This window comes from Melospiza georgiana, chromosome 11 (genome assembly GCF_028018845.1).
Source record: "Melospiza georgiana isolate bMelGeo1 chromosome 11, bMelGeo1.pri, whole genome shotgun sequence".
In the NCBI taxonomy this organism is placed as follows: domain Eukaryota; kingdom Metazoa; phylum Chordata; class Aves; order Passeriformes; family Passerellidae; genus Melospiza; species Melospiza georgiana.
In genome coordinates this window covers 12,323,617-12,348,257 of record NC_080440.1, presented here as the reverse complement: position 1 = coordinate 12,348,257, position 24,641 = coordinate 12,323,617, and the positions used below count along the sequence as shown (strand labels likewise).

The 24,641-nt window shown below is 37.9% G+C and overlaps 1 protein-coding gene across 22 annotated transcripts in view; it reads left to right on the top strand.

Annotated features, from left to right (window-relative positions):
* The window catches only part of SLMAP (sarcolemma associated protein), a 90,265-nt gene that overhangs the window by 54,090 nt on the left and 11,534 nt on the right, over window positions 1-24,641 (top strand). For 8 of the 22 annotated variants that reach the window (XM_058032170.1, XM_058032160.1, XM_058032153.1 and 5 more), the window contains 9 exons: window positions 2,924-3,007; window positions 3,268-3,327; window positions 7,972-8,094; window positions 8,672-8,746; window positions 9,797-10,117; window positions 10,956-11,073; window positions 11,355-11,526; window positions 12,917-13,051; window positions 17,583-24,025. In XM_058032170.1, the coding sequence (XP_057888153.1) occupies window positions 2,924-3,007; window positions 3,268-3,327; window positions 7,972-8,094; window positions 8,672-8,746; window positions 9,797-10,117; window positions 10,956-11,073; window positions 11,355-11,526; window positions 12,917-13,051; window positions 17,583-17,672 (1,178 nt within the window). In that variant the 3' untranslated portion in view covers window positions 17,673-24,025. Of the gene's footprint in view, window positions 1-2,923; window positions 3,008-3,267; window positions 3,328-7,971; window positions 8,095-8,671; window positions 8,747-9,796; window positions 10,118-10,955; window positions 11,074-11,354; window positions 11,527-12,916; window positions 13,052-16,485; window positions 16,576-17,582; window positions 24,026-24,641 lie in introns of those variants that run through there. The other 14 variants (XM_058032166.1, XM_058032156.1, XM_058032161.1 and 11 more) reach the window with 4 other exon arrangements.

Below are 24,641 nucleotides of genomic sequence, written 5' to 3'. Positions count from 1 at the left end.
CTCTCCAGCTCTTTTCTCTAATGTATAAAGCAAGTTAAATTAAAGGAGCTCATTAGAAAAGACTTTTCAAGGAACAGTCACCCTTACCTTACAATGCCAAGGTCAGGACTGGTGACAAGTGTGCAGGTCAATGTTTCCCAAGTGTCTAATAATGTAAGGTTGTTTAGACTTGCAGGCTCACTCCTCTCTTGCAGCTTTTTATTGATGTCTGGACATACTGCCTCAGCTCTTTACCCTCTGAGCTTCTGCCAAGTGTTGTTGTGTTGAATAAATGTTCGTTTGCTAAAAGTTCCAGTGTTACAGAGATATTTTAATTTATCTTCTCTTCCTTTAATGCATGGAATGGCCCCTTTAACTCCTTTCTGTACATGAGGAAGCTATAGACCAGGTGCCATATTTGGCAAAAGAATGCATACAATAACTGTAACGTAACACTTGCATGCTCCTTCCATTGCAAAGCTCTGAGCTATTTTTAGTGTTTGGTAATATATTCTAACTCATCAAGTATGATGTCAACACATTTTAATATACTTTATCACTTTGGCTATATTTATTCAGCTCAGTTTTATTATGGGAAATAGGAACAACTGCTGTGATATAATATAGTACAGGAAAGAGTTTTGTTCTTATGACTCTGGTTCCAGAATAGGAAGCAAGTTTCTAATAATTTATCTTCTGCTGTTTCACATGTAGAACTGGTGCATCTTTCCTCTGGTGCCTCATCTTTTGTGCTTTGTTTCAGAGGGGAGAAGAAGCTGGTGTACCAAGGGTGGGAGGGAGGGAAGTATATAAGGGGGTGCTGTGGCAGAGAGAATTAATCCAGTGGCTGGAACTTGCACTGTTCCTCCCATTTTGCACAGAGCAGGGAAGCAGTATTTCCATGGATGCCCAGATATGGTAACGTTAGTTGCATGTGGATCTTGCTCAGCTCAGTGCTTCTGGATCGGCCACTCATTAAAGTGACATGGGTGAGGCTTTTAGGTTATACTTCTTTTAAAGAACTATTTAAAAACTATTTTTTATTAAGAAATTAATGTGTTGCTTTAGTAATTTTTACAGTTTTAGTTACAATCCTGTGAGCTTGGTTCTATATGATAATGTAAAATGTTTTGATTTGAAACACCTTTAGATATTAGTTAAAAACCTTATTCCTAAAAATAAGAAAGATCCCTTTTTGTTCTAACAAAGAACCACCCACCCCCAGAGATTAAGTTTTGAACTACAAGCAATCATTATGAATTTTGAAGTCTGCTAAAGTGGGAATTGTGTTTGTAGTACCTGCCTGCCAGGTCTGAACCTCTGGTGTGCTTTAAGTGTACAGGTGCTTTTCCCCTTCCTCTTCTCTGGTGATTTCGGTTGCGTTAGGGTGGGAAGAGTCTCGCTCTTCAGCAGCTGCTTTGTTTCTACTTGCTGCCTTCTGTTTCATGTATAAGTGGATGTTAATCTGGCACAGAATTATAGAAAACTTTTCATTTTAGATTAAGAAAACTTTGTGGGTTTCTTCTGGTTTTTTTTCTGTCCGTGTTCTGTCATGTTGATTTCCTCATGCAGCTGCACAGATTGTCTCCAGTTTCCGCTTCTTTTGTTCTGGGGGAAGTTAGTTCTGTGTATTCTCTTGTTATTTGAAAAGATGTGTTATTATTCCCTTGGTTTTTACTTATTTTCATATACTAACCCTGTTGTATAACACGATTTATTTACTGATGTGCTCCTTTTGTCCCATGTCCTGGTACTTCATTGTTGCATGCGTGTTATCTATATGTGGTGGAATTATTTGTGTTCCCTGTGCTTTTTCTCCATGGATGGGAGATGTCTGCGTGCTGGGAATGCTGTATTGACCCCTTTTTATATAATGTCTCTGCCTGGAACTTGAGACTCAGAGGAAACCTCTGGTAACCTGCAGGTGGGCAGCAGAGCTGTCAAAGCAAGACTCTGAATAGGCAACTAAGAAAGATTTCATTTTGCATAACCTCACCTGTATGTTGGTGACAGTTCCTTGCTGACAGACCTGCTGGGTTAGCCCACACCAGAAATGATCTACTCTTTTCAATGGACCTATCAGAACTAAACAGTAATTGTTATTTAAGAAAAATTTTTAAAAATTTATGTCCATCATGTGTAATATTTAGACTTTGAGTCAGGGGTGATTCTGTGTGGGATGAAGATGCACTGGTGTAATTACATCTCTTTGATTTTGAAAATATGTGATGTCTACTAAAAGTCTAGAGCTGGGGAAAAAAAACCCAAAACCAAAAAATCCAACCAAAAACAAAACCAAAACCAAAAAAGCCCATTAAAACCAACTGTGTGCCTTCACTGAGCTGCTGTAATAAAAGTGCTGAATTATATATGAACGGATATTTCACGAGGGTAATTTTTTTGTGGGAACAACATAACACTTTCTCTTAGTACAATTTAAACTGAAAGTTCTTTCTAGAAACTAATGTATTAATTTATATTGCTGTGATTCTTTAATGGTTCACACCATGCTTCTTTTGAACAGTACAGTACGTGCAAGTCTTGTTATTATGTAATTTGTTCAAAATATTGAAACACAGTTTTATTCTTTACAGCAGTTTCTTTGACTTGCTACAGTCTCTGCATTGTTCTAGTTCTCTTTTCTTATTTGTTTGCTGATTGAATCAGCTTTTGCACAGTTCCAGCTGGCAAGAACACAGCATTAACCCAGGCTCAAGCTGTGCACGAGGCGATTGCATCCCTTATTAGAGGCTAGGCTGGGTTAATTCCAGAGATGCGGAATCCATTTTAGCCCAGGCTTGCAAAGAAATAAGCACCCAGCAGGTTTTTAACTGTTTCTTGAACCAAGTTGTTTTCTCTGGACATTTAGCAGTAGTTTGATGTACAGGAGAAATTATGAACAAAGCATTTATTGATTGTAGTTGCTTTTCCTTGTCTCTTGCAGAAAACCAAGCACGAGTCAAAGAATCGAACGATTTGTCTGACACCCTTAGCCCAAGCAAGGAAAAAAGCAGCGACGACACTACAGGTAAGAGTTTAACTGAGATTTCTGTAACCTCTAATTAGTTTGAATTAAATCTAGGTAATTATAAACATTTTCTTAAAAGAATGGAGTCTATTAGACAGAGTTAGAGACAAGCTTAGAGCAGTGTGGTCTATTTTGCGGCTTCATAATTTGACTCCTGTAAATTGAGAAGGACATAAAATCTTCTGTCCATGTAAAGAATGTGTATATGAGAACTATCTGCAGTCTGCCTGCTCTCTGAAAGGTGTGGGGTTTCTTTTTAGATGCTCAAATGGATGACCAAGATCTAAATGAACCTATTGTCAAAGTAGCTCTTCTAAAAGGTAAACAAATTTACTTTTTCAATTTCAGATGCATAATCTGTATATGTAATCTTTTTATCTACCTGGTTTTTATAAAAAAATATAGTTAAAATAGAATTCTGGAATTCAAAGACGTTAATCATGTAGTAGGGAAGAATTAAGTTTAAATGTTAGTAATGACTCCTTTGAGTGATATAAAAATACACTTTTGAGTGTTGCTATAGAAATCATCTGTGTATAAATGTAATCTCTGTACTCACTAATGCTGTTCTAGGAATTTACATGTTACAACTTGGACTTGAGAATTAGAGTCAGTACACCTTTAAGATTATAGCTGGGGAGAGGAGGGATTGTTCCACCACTGACATTTTTCAAGCATTTTACTTGCATAGCTTCCATCACTGTCAGAAATGCTTCTGTTAGTTTGCAGCTGATGGGTTAATCAAAACAAGATTTTAGATTTTCTTTTTTAACACAATCAAGATTGGGAGTTTGTATTTTAACTGTATTTGGAATGATGGCTGGGGCTTAGCTTTGAGCTTCGTTTCTATAAATGTAAAACTTTTATTGGTTTTTATGCATTGAAAGCATTTATTTAATTAGCAAGCTGATATTTACATATTCATTACTGAAGATTTCTGTGGCATAATAATTAGTTATTACATTTAGCCTATTGAAAATCATTTTATGCTTCTTTAACAATTAGACACTTGATAAGATCTGTAAAATTATGCTCCTGTTGAGATCACAAGTAAAAGAATGTCACAGTTCTTTGTGACTCGGGAAAAAAGGAAACCATAACGGAACGTAGGAGACCTGTAAAAGAGCTTTCTCTGCAATTGTTTATACTCCCTAATTTTACGACAGAAAGGCTTCCAAAAATTGCACAAATTACTTTTGCTGTTTGGCAATGTGTATAAAATTGAGTTTGATGTTTCCCAGTGGACATCAGTTCAGCCAAGCAGTTTAGAAAGGAGGGTTTGAGATACCGGGCATGTTCCAGTTGGGGTTTGCTGTAATATCTGCAACTAATAACAAGTATGTTCAGTGACTTTCTATGCTAGAAGGTAGACTTTGATAGTGTTGTTTGTAGTGATTATAATAGTCTTATTTTTGGTTATAAAACTGAGGTTGGCAGCAACTTTTCTCTTCCTCTTGAGGCTATTTATGGGCCTTCCTATTCTGCTCTCACGAAACCATTAAAAAATATCTGTGCAATGAATCATTTGCCCTTTTAATTTTTATGAAGAGCCTATAAACCCACAGTTTTGTTTGAGTTTTTTTTCAGAGACTGACTTCATGTGCCTGACTTTGTCCTAAAAAGGATTTGATTTGTCTCAGAAAGGTTTTCAAGTGGACTTGTTATGCAGCCATACAATTAAGGAAGAGTGAGAACATTTTTGATCTGGCGGCTGTTTGGAATGCAGAAATGGCTGCTGGAAAAGGCAGAGGTCTTGTTGAAATTTACAAAAGAAGTTAATGGAACAGGAAAATTATAAGACTTCTGGTTGCTGTAGATTCCTCCAAGCAATTTTCCATCAAAATTTTTGAGTGCATTCAGGATTTGATTTAAGTTTCTACAAATCAGAATCTGGCAAGGAGGGGAAGGGGGGAAGCTGTGACAGATCAGTTGGTTTTGTTTTTTCCCCCCACAAGGTGAATGACTTTATTAACCATTCATAACAGTTCCCTGGACACTTCTGTTTAAACAAGCTGTTTGTGACTACCTATTGCAAAGTTAAGGGCAGGTAAATGTTGAACAGATGGAAAGGAGCAGTAAATATCATTGGAAGACTGGTAATCTTGTTCTTACCAATGTCCTTGTGTTTTCATAGTAATTACAAGAGTGATCCATGGAATCTTAGCAGGAAGTGTTTCAGCTGAGGATTTGCTGTATAGTGCTAATTTACATAAGAAATTTTCAAAATCAGCAGTGGTCTGTCAGCTCAGAAAGTTTGGGAACCATTGTTTTATGTCAGAATAACCAGATACTTTATTTTAAATATATGGTGCAGTTTCCTTCATGTGGATCTTATGAAGCTAAAAAAAAACCTCAGGGTTGAAATTGTTGTGTCTGACTTCACCTGAGTACCCTGAAAATTTTCTTCTAAATGACCTGAGAAATCCTGAAGGTGAACTTTTAGAAATACCAACCTGCTCATAAAGTTGCTTCCACAGGCCAGGCACATACAGATAAAGGATCAGTTAAGACCACAGCCTGGGTGGGCTTCTGTATTATCTCTGTTATAAAAAAAATTAAATTAAAATGGTTATTAAAAAGTCTTTTAAACAATTTAAAAATTCCCATTAGAGTCAGCGTTAAGGGAAGCCTCACTGTATTTGTGTGGGAGACAAAGTGGTGTTAATTGAGAATATTTCTTAAAATGTGGCAAACTGATCACAGATTAAAATTGTCCACGAGGTAGAAAAAATGAATGAGGAAGAAAAAATGCTGTACTTGACCTTTTCTTTTTTATTTAATTCTTTCTGGCAACTTTTTGTAATTTGTGGTAACTCCTTAGCCTGCTTTGGGGACAGTTAGCCATGATGTGAATTTGCTTCTAAAGGGAACTCATTCTAAGCATAATGATATGTAGTAGTTTTATTGTTTGTAAATAGGGCAGTCCTACTTAGTGAAGAAGTACTTTTCAGAACTAGAATTAGCACCAAATTTATATTTGCTTTGAACTACAGGACACCTAATTTTCAGATTGGGTAAGACTAAGAAGCAAATATTTTCTTGTACTTATATTTCTTGGCTTTTGATTTGGAAGCATGTCAGGCACATGGAAATTCCCCTTTTGTGTTGATGTAGAAAAGAGTTTTCCTCTCATCTCTTTTGAAGCAGTACTGTCTTTTATGATGTGTGCTTTCATTGACTAGAAAATGCTGCCCCCATAAAAGTTCATTTAGGGTGTCTGTTGTTGGATTTGGGACACTGCCTCTTTATCAGGCATGATTTGAGCATAATTTGTCGACTTCCTCATCCATTTCTTCTGAAAACTCTCATTAAAGAGTGTTGAAAGTCTAATTGCTCTAAATCTTTATCCATGAGAAGCTAAGAACAAAACATATTCAGTAAAGAGGAACTTGGATTTAGAGCTAATAAACCATAAAACAAAGTATTTGGATGAAATATGTAGTCCTCTCTGTTCTTTCTGCTCTCATAATTTTGTTCTGAAAAAGTCTAAAAGCACATGTGTGTTCTCAGCTCTGCTCAAACCCACCAGTTCATTACTGTGAGAACAGGAAAAACAGCCCCTTAGAGAGATGCAGTATGAAAACTTTAGCATGGTTTGCTAAACTATTTTCTTAATTAAGAGAGCAAAAAAAAAAATCTATAATTGTTTTATTGATGACATATACAGCTGAATATGAATGTCAAAAGTATAATGATGAGCTAAATTATAGGTTTGGGTATTTTTTCTTATTAATGCCAAGTCCAGACAAACCAAAATAATATTTTTCTAAGCCTTTATCTTAAATCCATGTGCTCTATAGTTGCAGACATTTATTGACCAGGTAACTGTGTAGCCTTTTTTTTCCACCCCCTCTCATGATACACAGCTGGAATTCTTTCACCAGTTTTCTTCCTTTACCTTTCTCACCAAACAAGCTGTATATCAAGTTTCAGCCCTCTACCCATAGAGTTTATTAGTGCTGTTTGTCCCTACTGAAAGATCAGTTTGTGCACAGATACTGCTTAAGGAAAATCTAGTAAATGAGAGTTTGCTGGATGCTGTTGCTGCCTTTGCAGATGCCTGCAGGCTGGAGCGTTCCTGCATCTCATTTCTAGATGTGTGCCCATTACAGGACACTGCTCTTAGTAACAAATACTGTTTTCCTCTTTTAAATTCCTCCAAAACTTCAGCTGTAAAAGTATTTTAGTTTCTGTGACTGCAAGTCTTCTCTTACAAGCCTAAGAGGCATTTGATATGTGTTTTAGCTAATACAAAACTTATGGGGAAGAGCAAATGTTTTTATTTAGAGTTTAAATCATGTGCCTAGATTTATGATCATATTAAAGACATACTTAATAGTTTAAGATGCAGTTTAAAAAAAATCAATATTGCAATATTGATCTTACTATTCACTAAAGCCACTAAATGAAATAAGGAGGTTGGAATTTTCTTCTTTTTCTTAATTTTATTTTAGGAAATTTCCCTAAATTTTTCCTTTCCTTGTTGGTCCCCAGAGGGAGAGGGAGAGGCTGAGCCTGGCAATGTGGTGGGTGGGTGGCAGTAGTGAATCATGGAATAGCAGCTCTGCCTGAGCCTGTGCACTGAGACAGGCTTAGGGCAGCTTCCTTTAAAAAGAGACAAGTTGTAAACACAGCCAAGGATTGTCTTAAGCTTTTGTTGTTCCATGTTTTTGTCAATACAGAAGTCCTTGCCAATTTATACAGTTTTTTTAAACTCTCTAATTCTTCCTTGTTAATTTTTGTTTTACATTGCATGTTATGTGTAGTGAATGCTTTAAGGTTTGCATATGTTTTACTACTTTTAAAAGTATATTAATATTTTTGCTAATATTTGCTTAATCTAATTTTGAGTTTACTTTAACTAACTTTTGAAGATTTGAGTAAAAAGTTGCCAATCAGCACATGGCAGTGCAAATGAAGGTGTTGTACAAACTTATGATTCAAAGAAAATGTTCTTTTGTCAGATGAATTGCAGGGTGCACAATCAGAAACTGAGGCTAAGCAAGAAATTCAGCAACTGCACAAGGAGCTGATTGAAGCCCAAGAGCTAGCTAGGACAAGTAAACAAAAATGCTTTGAACTTCAAGGTGAGACCCAGATCAACTTGGTTCTGTAGGGTATTCATGAAAATTGTATATATTAGGTAGTTCAAGATAAACCAACATGTTTTCATAGTATTGAATACATCCTTGAACTCAGATTTCACCCTTATTTCAGTTAGATAATGGATGTAATTGAATGTCTTCAGTGGTAGCTCTTTGTTAGATCATCCCATCAGCTATGTAGCTCTGTTGTTTTTAAGAGGAAATAGTATAGTTCAGCTTAATTGCATATTGTTCAGTGTGCATTAGAGGTTATATTTACAATCTTTTTTTTCCTTCCTCTCACACCAGTTTGCATTTAGCAAACATGGAGTTTTCAGATCAGGCAACAGATTATATCATTTTCAAATTAATTGTAATACTACCACAATAATGGAATGATGTCGTAGTATTAACTTTTATTAAACTACTTACACAGTTTTACTACCTTTGATAACTTTCTGAAGTAATATGTTTGCTTAATCTTTTCACTGAAGGAGAGATTGTGACTAAAATTAATTACACAGGTGAAATTCATGTTACTAACAAAAACTCTTGGGCACATTTTCACTTTTATTTGTAGCTCTCTTGGAAGAAGAGAGAAAAGCATATCGAGTGCAAGTTGAAGAATCCAACAAGCAAATAAATGCTCTGCAAGGTAGGAATTTTTTTTTCCCACTCTTTAGGGAAGCTATGTAGTTTTGACTGTTTCTGTGGCGTCATAGTCACTAAGAAAGGAAAATGTTTAGTTGAGTGTATGTTTTAAATCTGATTTCTTTCACCATATCTTTGAATGTTGTTGTGGAATGCTTCCTTTAAATTCCTTACAAAAGCAAAAGGTGTAATCTGTAATAGGTACCTCTTCTTCATCTCCTTTTAGTCTTTCCCAGTCCTAGATGATCCAAGGATTCTTACTGTGGCTGCCTTCAGAGCACTCAGAAGCTTTCTAGGTGTTTTGTGCTAGTCAGTCTCTTCACTTCATTCTGAGATCCTCCTAAAGGAAATTTTATCCAGATCCACATCCAGCATCAGAGCATGCAGTAAAGTTGCTGCAACAGAGACCCTGTCCACACCTTTTTGAAAATTGATATAATCAATTGCGCTCATTTTAGCCCAAAATGGATACAGCAGGATGTAACTCATGATTTACACAAGTTCTCAGTCAGCTGTTCTGTATCACATTAACTTCTCATCCATGCATGTGGAAGAGCTCGTTGGGAAGAGTCTGTCAGTCTGTCCAGCCTTAAGGTCAAAAAGGCTGTGTTATGTTGTCACTTCCTTAGAGCAAGTGTTAGTTTGAAGACCTACTCGGGCACTTAGGGTTAGGGTTACACCTAGGGTTAGGGTTTTGAAAACCACAAAGCCCAGGGATGCAGGCACACTGCAGCTGAAAAAGGCTGACAAAGGGGGACACAAAACTGCCACAACATGCCTTCCTCCACTGCTCTTTCCTTGCAAAAGGCCTTAGTCCTAGCCTGCATTTACTGCCTAGGTTTAGGGTTTTTCTTTCTTTTGACTCTGTGTATTACATGGCCCACATACTTCCCTCTTTAAAGTACAGCATTTGACAGGATAAATATATTTTTTCAATTGCATTAGGCTTCTTTAGCCCTGTTAAATATCAATGTGTTGAGAGAGGGAGGTAAGGTTTTTAAGTTTATTGTAAATACAGTTTAAAAAAATATTGAAATGAACGTCTGCTTTCCAGCTCAGTTGCGAAGGTTACAGGAAGAAATTGAGAATCTTCGCAAGGAGAAGGAGAATGAAATTTCAGCCACTCGAAATGAACTAGTCAGTGCTCAAAATGAGATTCTGTCACTTCAAAAAGTAGCAGAAAAAGCAGCCTCAGAACGAGACACAGATATTTCTGCCTTGCAAGCTGAGCTGCAGACGGTGCGAGCGGAGCTTGACCGCTGGAGGAACGATGCCTCGGACTATGAAAAAGAAATTGTCAATCTGCAATCCCGGTTCCAGCTCAAGTGCCAGCAGTGTGAGGAGCAGCAGAGGGAGGAGGCCTCTCGCCTGAAAGGTACTTGCTTGAAAGGATGTCCCAGAGCATGGCTACCAGAGCATCCTGCTGCTCACTGTGGTGGATGCCAGTTACTCAAATCACTGTTTCTCTGTCCCTCTGTAGTCATTCACTCTGTGTGTGTATGTGTGTGTGTGTACACACCTGTATGTATTTATCTGTGTGCACCAAGGCTTGTGGTGCACACAGAAAAAGACATTTTGCATGCTTCATTAAAGAGTTATTATCAATTATGCCTAAACTAACTTATGCCTAAATTACTCTTTGACATCAGTAGACCAAGTGTAATTCCACATAGAAAAGATGGAAAACTTTTACAGTTTGAGGGACTCATACTGCCAAAAAATTTCCAAGAGGACTCGTGCAACTTCTCTATAGTTTAAGACTGTTAAGGGGGAGCTCCTGACTTTTTAATTCTACAAGTGTCACTAAAGCTTATTGCTTTAAACATTCTATTCCTTGAAACAGAGGCATGGTATTAGTGATTCTCTTGCTATTTTGAAGCCTTGGAAATTTTCTTCAAATATACTTTTCTACCACTATTTCTAAAATATTAGAGTTGACCCATAAAAAGACTGTTTTCTACTTCTTTGTGCCTTAGAAAAAGCTTTAATGAAAAAAGTAACTTGTCAGGCACTGGGTCATAAACCTTATAACAGTAGAAGATAATGTAATGTTTTACAGGTGCTCATGAGAATCCATGTGACATGATTACAGACAAATATATTTGAGATGTATGGCTGATACCAGCTTTTCCTCCATTTATTAGGTCCTTTATTAGTTCCTTGAGGTAGTCATGAAATAATTTTACTTAATTGAATTAACTTATTCATTGCAGATGAACTTGAAAAGTTGAAGGCAGAGTGGATTGCTCTGGAAGCTGAATGTGTTAAACTGAGGAAGGAAAATACTTCACTTACATCTGAACTTCAGCGACAAGAGAAGGAGCTTTCTAGGTAAGGGCACAGGGTTTGTCTGGGGGGTACCACAGCAGCTGAAGAGTTTTGCTGATGGTGATTTTTCCTCCCAAAAGTTAATTATACATAGCAAGCTGTGGACATATATTTAAAAGCAAGACCATGGCCAGCCTTTTGTGTCAGCACTTTTCTAGGGAGGCAATAATGGTCTGTATTGGTATTTACACATCAAAACCAATGTGGTAAACTTTCAAGGGTGAAAAGTGCCACTTTGTGTAAATTTAAAATGCATAAGGAATCAATTGGGTTTTGTTTTTCAGCTCTCAGAAACAGAGTTTAGCACTAACCAGCGATATAAGTGTTCTTGAAATGTCTCGGAAGGAACTTGAAAATCAGATGGGATCATTGAGAGAAAAACATCAACGGGATGCAGCCAGTCTGAAAACTCAACTCAGTGAAGCTGAAAGTCAAGCAAAAGATTTTCAGAAAGAGGTAACATGAACTATTTCCATTTTGCAAGAATGTAATGCCCAATGACTGACCTGTTTAAGCTAAAAGAAAAGGGGCTTTTAATTCTTTACTTTTTCTAGTAAATAAATTTTTTCAAATGTTTATTGCAAGCAGTTTAAATAGTAGCTATGTACTAAGTATCAAATCTAAAAGGGAAGACTGAAGGTAAATGCATGTGTTCTTTGAGAAGGTCCTAAACTTTACTTCCATGCATTACTGTAGCAAATTTCCTTTTAAGATGTTTAGCTAGGTAAAACATTATTCACAGTTTTCATGAATATCATGGTCCAGAGTTTCTTTAGCTGTTATGAGTCAAAGTTAATTTTCACAGTATAATCTTCCCAGTTAGATTTGAACTCTTCTGTTTGACAATGGGACTACATATTCTTTACAAAGATCTTTCATCTTAATGGATTTTTAAGTGCATAAGGAAGAGTCAGCATTCTGAGCATGTATTTAATCTGCTTGGCCTCTAAAGATTGTCTGAACAAGGCCATAGTCTCCAGCACTTAACTTACTTCCTCTTATGAACATTTTGCATGTTTCCCCAGTCACTGCTCTTTGTTTCTTTTGCAGTCCTTTTGTTTACTCCATGATTAATTCATTCATGTCACATTCCTTACAATTCTCAGAATCTGAAAATCCCAGTTGTCCTAATCTCTGTTTTGTAATCAGATGAGTATTTGTAAAGATGCCTCATCTTCTAAATTTGTGGTGAATGCCAGTACTGAAGGTCATTGGTTCTGTCCTTACTAAGCACAGTCAGGAGGACTGCTAGAATTGAAAAAATGGAATGTGGCTTTGAAAAAGGATAAACTACCCATTCTGTAGGAACATGTCCCATTCACCCAGTACTGTTTGTGCTTGACCCACACTGAGGATTGTGGCATAATTTTTTTTATGCCTGCCTTGCTCTTATGTTTGAATTTGCTGTGTGGAAGAGGGTTTGATTTACTTCATACAGAGTGTTGAATTTTGCACCTATTAGAGGGGTGTAAGCTGCAGCCTAGATGTAAGACCACTATTCAAATGTGAAGGACTCCTTGTTCCCCTATTTCTTGTTTCATCTTTGTAGTTTTTACAGTCCTTTTCAATATGATAATGAATAACTGGTATGAGAGATTAATTAAAGCTTTGCATTTACTTTGTATTTCCTTGGGTTTGGTAGTCCTAGCTCTGCCAAGCTGGGAAAAAAATTTTAATTTAGAAAAAAAAGAAATCTAAATTCTGCCCTGCTTTTATGAAAAGAGAGTGCAGTGATGCAAGGCGAGTTAGTGTGGGCAGATGACAGCAAAGGGAGCTGTGTGCTAAGCAGATGTCAGCATGTGCTGGGTGTCCAGGGGTCCACACATTGTTCTCTCTTTGTCTTTAGTATGAAAGAACACAGACTGTGCTCTCAGAGCTGAAGGCCAAGTATGAGGTGGCTGAACAACAAAACCAGTCACTCACGGAGGAGCTCAAACAATGTAAAGAAAACCTGAAGCTGCTACAAGAAAAAGGAAACAATGTAAGTCTGTACCAAATATGTGGGGAAGTCAGGTTATGACACTGGCAATTCTGTTGATTGAAGGAATGTGGAAGAGTCATATAGAAAAGGATGGACTTTCAGAGAAAAAAATGGGTACCATATTATGCAAAATTCCATTTTAGTCCTACCTGTGCAGATTTGCAGATCATTACACTGTTACAATTACACATGAAAGTTAAATTTACAGTTGCTTGACAGTTTAAAGTATGTCCTTAGATACCTGCTCTCTTGAAAATGTGGCTTAAATACTAGTGAACCAGAACTAAGTAAAATTTTCTGATTTCAAAGAATGATACAGGGGCAATAGCTGACAAACCTGTATACAAATGAATTGAGTAAACCTTTTCAAGCTGCTCTCATTTTATTGGTATTGATTACAATGGACGTTCCCACCTTACTCTTGCTTATGCTTCTTAACCATGGTTATTTCTGGTGGGCTCATGCTTTAGGCAGTACAGCTGAACTGTCCTTTCTTTTCACTAATGAAAACAGTACTTTCTGGTTTTCAATTAATTGAAAGGTTGTATCATTAGAACTGAGTTGCCAGCTAGAGACAACTTTTTATTTTACTGAGTTTCTGAAGTCTTCCAAATGTTAAGGGTGTGGCAGACACATTATAAGGTGGTCATAGCCTTATTTTAGGTCCCTCACTACCCTGGGGGGGCTGGTTTTGTCTTCCTGTACTGCCTCTGTGGCCAGTGCAGGGTGAACAGCTCTGTAAGGCACAGTACAAAACAGGAGGATATTAATGCTCTGTAACAGAATTTAGTAAACTGTTTCTCTGACTACCAGCAAAATTTTACAGGTCCTATCCTCTAAATCAGCTGCATGCCTAAAGTTTGTATGAATATCCTTGCCATAGTTAATTCTTGAATATAAACCTTGAACATCATGGAGCTGTCAAAGATGAAAAGAATTCAAAGCCTTTCTCAATTTTTTCAGACATATTTTCAGGAATATGATTTCATCATTCTTTTGGAACCTGATTCTTGCTTAGGATTTTTCTGCAGTGCTCGGAGTTACTTGACTTACTTAAAGCAGAAGTCAAAAACAACCACACTAAAACCCCACCCCATTTCAATAGAAGAGATCACACTGAATAAATAATTGTGAATGTGAAATTTTCTGCCCTGTTAAAAAGATTAATCTCAGAATCAAAACGATCAGTGGAAAAGGGGAAAAAGTAAAGGGTTGAAATACTGTGAAGGAAATTGGAGCACCTGATGAGAGTGGAAAAACTGAAAAGAAATTTTAGGGAGAATTAGAGGTGAGTATTTAAGTGAAAGCAGAAACCGCAGCAGTTGCCGAAAGCTGCTTGCAGAAGAGGAGTTAATTGTGACAGTTGAAACCTGGAGGTCAGGGTGTGATGAAGAGCATCCTCCATATAAGGGCAAACTCACTGCTCACCAAACATTACTCACAGTCAGTAATGTAAAACATATCCATCTTGGGGATTGTTTCAAACATCATGGATACTGGGCTGAGTTCCAAGGTCAAATTTTTCAAGTACCATTGCCCCTTTATGCTGGAATCATTATCTGCTACTTCATTTCTGAGGACAGAAAGTGACTTCCCACTGTGGGATTTGTTCCTTTTTGCAGCCCATCTGTGTCTGAGTTTGCATATCTTCATATTCTAAAAAAAGATGCACAATTTTTTTGAAGCATGCAGTTAAATGCTCCTTGACAATAGGGAGATTTGTTATGTATTGATAAGCTTGTGTAGGGAAAATCTAATAATGTGGAGGTGCTCTCATTGAATGTGATGGATATTTATCATTGGTTTCATTTGCCAAGAATGTGTATAACTTACAAAAAGATATCTGCAAAGTTGTTTGGTGAATCATCAAATGTTACAGAAGACAAGGCTTCTGTACTCCATTTGGGATATCATTTAAATATTAAGTTTTAATTTTTAAGTTTTACTTTTTTATGGCAGCGTTGTGTTTTTGAAATGCTTAGCGGTGTGGTGCACACTTGTGTCTGCATGCTTGTAGCCACTGGTTACTTCCTGATGCGCTTTACACAACAGATTTAATGATCTCAGTGGTTTGAGAACATCAGCTGCTCTGGTTGATTTAAACCTCTGGCACTTTTTGAACACTGCTGTGATTATTTCTGCCAACAGGCTTTCTGTGGGAAGGTGGCACTGTGATTCGTGGCACCTGTGACACAAAAATAATCTTGCATGAAAAAGTCTTCAACAGTTACACATAATTTTTCTGTTAAGTATTTGCCTTGATTGAAAAAAAAAATTGAACAAGACTAGAATACCTTCTAATGTTCCTGTATTTTGAACAATATTGGAGGTTCTATGAATTAGTGATTCCTACAAATTCAAAACAGGATGAGATTTTACTTACTAATCACCTTGTTTTAGAAAAGTTAAGCATGAATTTATCATTTATTTATTTGACTGAACAAAATCAAGGTAGCTTCAGCACAAACAGTTTTAAAAATATTTGGCATGGTTTGACCTTAACCTCTGTGTGTCTTTGTGTGTGCACAAATATATAGAGTAGGATACAGAGAAAGCAGATGTCTTCCAAGGACAGATTAAAAGCATTTAGGTCCATTTTTGCTTTTAATTTTTCATATCACAGATGGAGGCTGTTCCATCCAGAATGTGCAGTAGTTTCCATGAGTAGAACATAGCTGAGAAAAAGTGTGGATGGTTCTGAGGAGCCATAAGCTGGATGACCCCTGCAGTCTGGCCAACTGCTGGTTTGGCCCAGCTGCAGCATTTGATCAATTTTCAGAATCACATTTGGTTACAGGACTGCTGACCTGGCAGAGATGCTGAGCTTTGTGGTATCTCTGATAGAAATGTGCTTCTCTGCTTTGTAGTAACTGGATGTGGATTGTACAGTCACGTTACAATCCCACAGAAATGTCTGAACTACTGGGTTTGCCTGTGGACATAGCTGTAACTGATTCACTAATGGAGGAAAAAAGATGGTTTTTCCAGAGGCTGGTGATGGAAAATGGAAAAGGCTAACTAGCAAGGAATGAAAAAATAGCTGAAAAAACCAATATTTGGTGTGAGTCCATCTCTCAAGAAATCCAAATAGGATTTCCTTTTACTTAGAAAAACTAAAACCAACTATAAATAAGATACAGGCAAATCAGTTTAACATTCATATTGTTTTCAAGTGCGAAATTCCAAGTTGTGACTAGAGGTTTCTTGGAACATTTTCTGCTTACTTCCCTTTATTTTTAAACATCCTTGTTAATTTGAGTAGAATGGTGTACTAACTTTGTATACCAGATTAGACAATGCTATAATGTGTTAGATGTCTTTAATACATTTCACTTAAAACAAAACTTACTGACTTATTTTCCCCTCTCTAAATCATCTTTACCTGATTTGATTTATAGCACAAAGTGATTTTTAATATCCCTTCCCTTCTTTAGCCTTCCATATTACAACCCGTCCCAGCCGTATTCATCGGCCTAATCCTGGCTTTCCTGTATTGGTGTTACGGCCCATTGTGGTAGCGAAAGGTACAAGCACTACTGTTCAGTCAATGTATGTTTGTCCCTCACCTGTTTGTGCCATTTCTGTATCAAATAGTGCATGGTGAAATGCTCACAGGTGTTTCTCTACCTGAAGCAAACCCTTCATTTAATATGCCATTCTGTTGACACTGACGAGCTGAGCAATCCACTAATCATTTAACATCTCTGTGATTTCCTGAATTCTAACAATGAATTTTATTCTAACTGGTGCTTGAATGTGCCTCTTCTAACTCGGTCTCAGTTTGTCTTTAGCAAATGGGCTGCCTTTTGCACAATGCTGCAGTGCTAGGGCTTGTCAGAAAACTTAATTGCCTAATTAACTATGAAAAATGAAGAGTTTGCCTCTAATAATAAAATTCAACAAGCTTTGGTTCCTATCTATGGACTAAGAAATTCCTCTCTGACTCTAAACACTTTCATTTTTCTCACTATTGTTGGTGGAAAGACGGGGAAAAAAGACAAGAAATAGGTGGTTGGTTTGTATTCTGAACTCTCAGCTTGCATTTTCTCTTGTCTCTCAGTGTGTCCTCCTCTTAAAATGCCATTGTTGTCATGCAATGTTGTGACAGTCTGTTAAAAATGGTGTTGTTAGGATCTGCTAAAACTAAGTCACAGATTTGGATTTAAACAGTCAAAAGTTAAAGATGTGCATAAACCTCTGTGTAGCCTTGAGCCATGCTTTAAACGTCTCAAGCCTTGGCACGTTCAGTGGCAGATTTCTCTGAGGTGTGTGCAGTAACAAAGCTGGGAACACGGAGCTGCCAAGAGTCCTCCAGCCCATCCTCAGTCCCCAAGAGCTGTGGAGTTGCTGTGCTAGAGGAACGTGGTTTGCTGTGGTGCTCCAGGTCAGGACTAGCCTGCAACAGGGCTCCTGGGTGACACTGTAGTGATGCCTGCCAACAGGTACTCAGGACTTGCAGGAACCACCAGGTAAACTGATTAGTATGAATTAGAACAAATATGATATTGATTTCTTTTTTCTCTCCACACAGAGACAATGGCCTTGGATGCCTGTGATGGCAGCTTTGGTTGCTGTAACAGCCGTGGTGCTGTACCCAGGCCTAACCAGAGCTTCTCCATGAGAACTGTTGTTGAATCCATACACCGTCCTCCCTTTAGAAGCTGGCAACATTCATATACTGAGGGAAAACAGATTAATTATCTTCCTTTTTACCTCTTAATACAGCACAGCTCTGCGTGAGAACAGCAGTAGGGTCATTTGCTTTAAACTGTATAAAATGTATCTGTCTATAAAGAGGGAATAAAATTGTGATTCATCATTCTGTGAGCAATATTTTTGCTTACAACTTCATGCAAGTTTTAAATTAGTATGTTGGGATTCTGAATACTATAATGGTGGCCTAAAGCAGGCTTCTTGGTACCAAATTATTTATAATGGCTAGGGTTGTGGACACTGACTTTAGAATCCGATTGCTAGACTTAAAAGGAAAATACTGATTTGGACATCCAAGCCAAGTAACCTTGCAGATACTTGGGAAACAGATGCAGTATGCTCAGTGCCTTTCAGTATGATCTATTTTTTTTTAAACTAGTGTATCATTTTACTTGCTGTTAGTCACTGAGCTGTTGGGAACAAGACATGAGAAAATTCTCTTACTACGCCTTTCGAAGGAAGCATATTTTTCTTTCATAAGGATTGCTTTATTAATGGGTTTTGGGAATAAACACAATTCATGTCCAGCCTTAAAGAGATAGAGATGCAGATGGTGAAGACCAGCCTCAAGTATTTAGTGTGCGCGTGTGCGAGTGTAAGCATGTGTGTGTTCTTGAGTGAACTGAGGTGTTTCTGGGAGCAAGTACTTGGTCATTTGATGGACACAGTGCATTGATTCAACTTATGTTAACTTTAGTTTGAATGTAATTTATTAAATTTCATATATTTAAAGAGATACCTTCTTTAAAAGTATGAATACCTTCTCACATATCACATGTATCAGTTTATTTTTTCAGTCATTTGATACCTTCTGACTTGAGCTGGAGAAGCTCTTTAGAATAAGCTTTTGTGGACGTAACTTTATTAAGAGAACTGCTACAGTACGTCTGTGATAGCTGAGAAAATCTAGATACATAAAATACTACAAAATTGGAATCATATACCTGATGAAGCATTGTCAGGTGAAGATGATTTTAATTTGGTAGTAAAATTTTGTGGCTCCTTATCACATGGCTGTAAGTATGATGCAGTGGTCCCCATTACAAAGTTTATTTTCCTTATCTAAGTACTATAACTATTGCTATTTGCTGACTTGTGGTGGGAATCACTGTAGTTAGTGCTGAATTAAATGTAGACAGTAGTTGTCTTGTTCAGCTCAACAGTTCTGTCAAAAAAGTTTATTAAAGACTTAAATAATATGTTAAAGAATGGTAAAGTGATATGGCTCTGCTAAAGGAAACTTCAAAATAGGGAGGTAATCTCAGCAATTCAATTGGCTTTAAAGAATGTTATGGCAATCGACAGATAGTTTAAATATTTAAATAGAAATTTAGTATATAATTTACTTTGTGAGGTTTTAAGGTCATTGTCCTTTAATTAAAGGTTCTATCTTAAGTTACGTGGGATTTGCTAATGGGAGGATTATTAGTTGAAGAAAGTAGTCCACAAGTGACTTGTAGAAAATAACTATTGTCATTTAGTTCATTCATTTCATCCTTTTCATCCTTTTCAGTTGCAGGAAGCCACCCAACCACAGAACACTCGTATGCCAGTGGTACTTAGTACCTCTTGTATATAGGTTATTGCAAATATTGTTCTGAAATGCTTAACTTCAGAATTACATTTTTTTAAGTAATTAATTGTTTTAAATCTATTTTGTAAAGATATAAAAATACAATAGAATTTCTGGAGTACAGATTAAACTATTTGCACTAACACACGTGATGTGCATGATTTAATAAAATAACTTTACTCTCCCTATGCATGTTTGAGTTGAATGTCATTTGAAAACAAGAGATTCATGCTAAGTTTCTTTTGCACTAGATATTGCCACAGTTACTAGGCACAATGTCTGCAGCATGTCCAGTAAGAGTAAAAGACTTTTTTTTTTTTTTTTTTTTTTTTTTTACCTTTTATTTCACATTTGTGCTGGTTTAAGTTTTGGTCTAGCTGATCCCTCTGTCTGTGATTTTCAGAAGGAAGTGGAGTAGGAGAGAGTCCTGGAAGGCTTGGGAGCATATTGCCATGGAGAAAGAGGAAGAGGTGTTGGAGCTGCAGGGTGGATGTGCCCGTGGCAGGGGTGGTGAGCTGGGAGGAGCAGGTCCTGGGCAATAGAGGAAAGCCCTGCAGGGGGAAGGGGGCCTGATGCTGCCTCCCCACCTCTTCAGCATCTCAAACTCCCCGTTTGTCCCTGTTTCAGCTACTGTTTCCTTTGCTGGTAGCCTGAGGAGGTGGAGCCTGGCAGAGCCGGGGGTCCCTCCCCGATGGCAGCAGAGATTGTGCCAGGTTCCCTGGGGGCAGCTGGGGGGGCCCTCCTGCACAGCAGGTCTGCCTGGGGCTTCATTTGTCCTTGTATTAAAGACAAAGGTTGTGTTTTCCAAAGTCTTTAGCACGTCAGAGAGCTGCAGTTTGAGGCTGAACATGGTTGTATTAAAGGAGGAATATTTCTAATTTCCTTACATGCATGTATGCATATTTATATTCTATACACAGTGCATAGTACACGTTGCATGGGGGCTTGTGCTTACAAGTATACCTGTGGTTCCCTAATACAGTGCCTTTTCCAGGAGTTCTTGGCATTTGCATGTTCCAAATGATGAGGAATGAGCTCAAATGCACAGTTCACTCTTCTGTTGTGAGAATCCCTGGAGAAGGGTTGGGTAACTGGGAAGGTGCTGTTCTTCAGTGCTTTGATACTAAAACACCAAGTGGAGTTATTTTGCAAGGACTCCTTGCACAAACCTTTCTGGGTTTTTATTGCTTTTTTTATTGGTAAATGTGTGTGCTCTTTTACATTCATATTTAGGTTCTTTCTTTTGTTAGGCTTGATTAGCTGAGCCTTGGAGTTTCTATACCAAGCAGCTTTTCACACGTGTGAGATGCTCCACTTGTAAAACAAGTGCTCTGAGCTTGCACTGAAGTTTGAGGTTTTAAAAAGGTTCCTCATAGTAGCAAAGTTAGAAAGTTGTTTTATCAGTTGCTAGTTCAATTTGGAAGATTTAGTATAAATCTTAGAATATGTGAACATTTCTTCAGATTTGTCCTGGTGTCTTGAGTGAGGCACCTTTTTTAAATTCTCAAAGAATTTACCTATGTGGGGACTACAATATCAGGCCTTTTATTTAAAAATACAAATATGTACAAAATATAGTGTGATTTTCCTTGTAGCTGAATTAAATGCGTTCTTCCAGAGTCTTTGCCTCATCCTTTCTGCAGAATGTCTGGATTTTTTTGGTGCTAAATGGAGAATTGTGAGCCTGCACAATCTATTGCAAGAGTTCTCATGAAACAGTGAGAATTAGTATCAGATAACTGATAGCTGAAGCAAAGGTAATCAATCACCTGTGCATGTATTTTTGGGGTATATCCCTAAATTATTTTTCTAATCAAGTCTTCTGAAGTATGTTACCCGTTCCAGATTTCTGTGTGCTTTATGTAAGATTTTGAATGTCTCCTGCCTTAATCCATAGGGTTCTGCCACTTGCAAGAATCATTTCTTTGGCTTGAATCTTTTCCATGACAAATCCACTGCCGAATTCATTCCACCAGCAGCATCTGAGTGCTCTAAAACACCAGGTCACCACTATGGCTTTTGGGAAGCCACTGTCCTTTGCACTGGCTCTGCAAGTGGGGCTGGCCAGGTTTCACCAGGGGCCTTTTACCCCTCTGGCTGTTCATCCACCATTAGTGTTTCATTAGCAACTGCCTCAAAATTTTGAGTCCCCTATTTGAGTCTCCTATTAATAATAGCAATTGATCATAAAACAGAATTACAAGCCATATTCTTTCCTTCTCTCTTGCATATACCTCTGGGTCTGTTTGAAGAGTGATTGCTTCCTGCAAACAGCTGCATTGAACTCCCCAGATCCAGCTGATTTGCTCATCCCAGTCCCTCTTTGCACGTGCTTGTGAACACAGAATTACTCTTTCTTCTCTGGTGGGGAATTGGGCTGCAGTATAGGGGATTATTTTCTGGCCTTCCTGGGTTTTTACTTTGTAGAAACTTGTTGAAAGTGAGCAGAGGTTTGTCCAACCAGAGCCAAGTTCTTCTGCTTGGAAGAGAGAGGCTGCATCCATTCCTGCTTGAAAGCTGGGTGCTACCAGTGTCTGACTAAAGGCTCCCAGCAGTAGAAGGTCAATCAGCAATTGAAACACAGGTTTTGATGGGAAGGGACATTACAGCTCAAGTTCCCATTTGCAAAGGTAAGGGGAACTCATTATTAATCTGGATCACACAGTCATAAAACTTCAGTCTGATTTCAGCAGCAGCAGCAGAATGTCAAGAAGTTCAGCATTTGTTAGAAAAAAAGAATTCTTGCTTTGAGAAGTTCAGAAAAAGGATCAGTGACCTCTAGATAAGGTACGTGAGCAACTACTGTTCTCTCAAAAAAACCCCAAACCAATCCCCAATCCTCTGTTTCAGTTCATCTTGCTTTGCTTTCCAAAAATGGAACTCCAATACATCTCTCTTGGAGGATGTTCTTTTGCTGCAAATCTTGTTCTGATCTAGGGATTTGACATACCATGTTCATAACTTCCAATATTTCTTTATATGAATGAATTGTTAAATTTTTTTCTTTATCCCTCTAGTTTTTGTTGTCAGCTTTTTAAACAATTTTTAATTTTGCAAATGTGTAGATGCCAGAACAGAACATGTCCTTACAGTTATTACCCTGCTAACATCATATGAATAGACAATAAGCTTTATATCCTGCTCTGGTTTTCTTGTTTGATTGTCTGCCAGAACTTTTTTTGGGGGGGATTCACTGACTTCTAGCTTCTAGATTTAACCTTGTCAATCAAATCACTGTACTCCTCACATCACCCCAGTATGAGGTGCACCCTGTGGTATCTGACTTTGCAATATTGTTTGGTAAAACCACTGGAGGCAGCAGGCCCAAGCAGCAGCCTGTTCCCATCACTGTTCAGCACAGCATTGAAGGAGGTTTTTTTCCCTTTAGGTTTTATAGGGATGGTTCCTGAAGCTTTATTCTGGACTATTGATCATACACTATTGAACAGTAGTGAGAGAAAAGCTGATCCCTCATGCACAATAGGGAAAATATTCATAGTATAATTCCTTCACTTAGTTTTCACAAACTGACAGTTGTTCTACATTATTAGTTAACAGTGATAGTAGTGTAGTGATCGCTTTTATTGGAATGTCATGATTTCCAGAAGTCTTGGTTTAATAACACTAATAAACTCATTTTTTAAAAAACTTTGAAAAGGGGAATTTTATTTTCTAAATGCTTTGACAGGTATGAATTATTTTATATTCTTGAATCTTTTGCTGACTGCTTCCTGTAGGTTGTTCTATGATTTGCTTACATCTTAGAATGAAGCAAAGCCAGTCCTTTTCCCAGGATCAGACATTTTACTGTCTTCCCTCAGCCCCATCGTGTTGTTTGCACATTTCTGACACTTTCCTCTCCAAGCATTTCAAATTCCAGGTTGTTCAGTGGCTGAATCTCTCGGTGTGCTCAGTGAGCATCATTCCCAGAGCTGGCTGTGTCCCAGCCCCAAGGCACTGAGGGATGTGGATGTGTGTCCGTGCTGTTCTGGGCTGGTGCTTGCATGTGGTGGAGCAGGACATGGGCACTGGTGTTCTGTGGCCACGAGAGAGAGTGGGTGTAATTGAGGTTGTTGGGTAAATGGTTCTCAGCTGTGGGAGTGGAGATGTTGGCAGGGAGAGGTAGTTCCTGTGTTATGTCAGGTGAGACACTGAAAATGCCAATGTGCTGCCAAAGTGTGTCATCCCTTCCTCGTGTCTGATGAACAAATCCAAAGCCTGGGTTAAACTAAAAGCAATGTTTTATTACCTGATCATATTAGACAGTAAACTGAGACAAAAGAGTGAAGTCATCAATTCATTCTGTTCTATTGGAATAAAATGTAACCAAAAGCTTACCTGTATTTGTTTCAGTGCCCACTGTTGGGACATGGATTTATTTTTTTTAGAAACACCGCACACACACTATGGTAAAGTACTGCCTTCAGTATGGAATGAATTTGCTATTTTAGTCTTTTCATGCTAGATCATTTATGAAGTTTATATTCTATTTATATTTCTTGTAAGGAGTTCTTGCTCTGGAAAATAATTTTATTGAGTATGTCATCAGTTTTGATGTGACAAAACTACTTCTTGTCTTGAATACAGTGGCTCTTTCTTTAAAAATGTTCCAAATATGCAATATGTCTTTTGGGATGAATAAATGGTAAAAATTATGAGAATAAATTTACATCACAACAGAAAGCTGATTTGTATTGTACATAGTCTTTCATTCAGCCTAACTCCAAATTTCAGCATCCCCAACTTCTGAACCTGCTACACTCTGCTTTACTGGGATAGAAGACAAGTTGCTAATTAATGAATTTATTAAAACTGATTTCAAACTTGGAATCTATTTACCTGTTTACTTTGTGCAAATGGGATTTGCAGCCACATGACCTTCCCTCCTCTGTGTGACATGGTAAAGCTGGGCTCCAACAGGTCTGAACCCAGGGAGGGAAGGGCTGGAGCACGGGGTAGGAATGCAGCCTTGGTTTGTGCAAGAGTCAAGTGGGTTTAGTGGTGAGACATCCTCAGGGGAGCAGTCACTGATCATCCTTTAAGAAAGACCAACAATCCTACAGTATTTTATCTTTACTGTAAATCAAAGGGAATTCTGGAGTTCTGTTTCAGTGCTGACTCAAGAAAAGGACATTCAGTGAGTCACTCACATAATTTCAGCAAGTTTGAGGAAGGGAAGTCTCCTCCCTGTTTGGAGACTGTGTGGTTTGGATCCCACCCCAGGGTGCAGTTTAAGTACACATGGCTTCACTCCAGGCAGGCAGTAAGTCCTGGTGTAAGACCCAGGTAACTTAACTCTTCTAT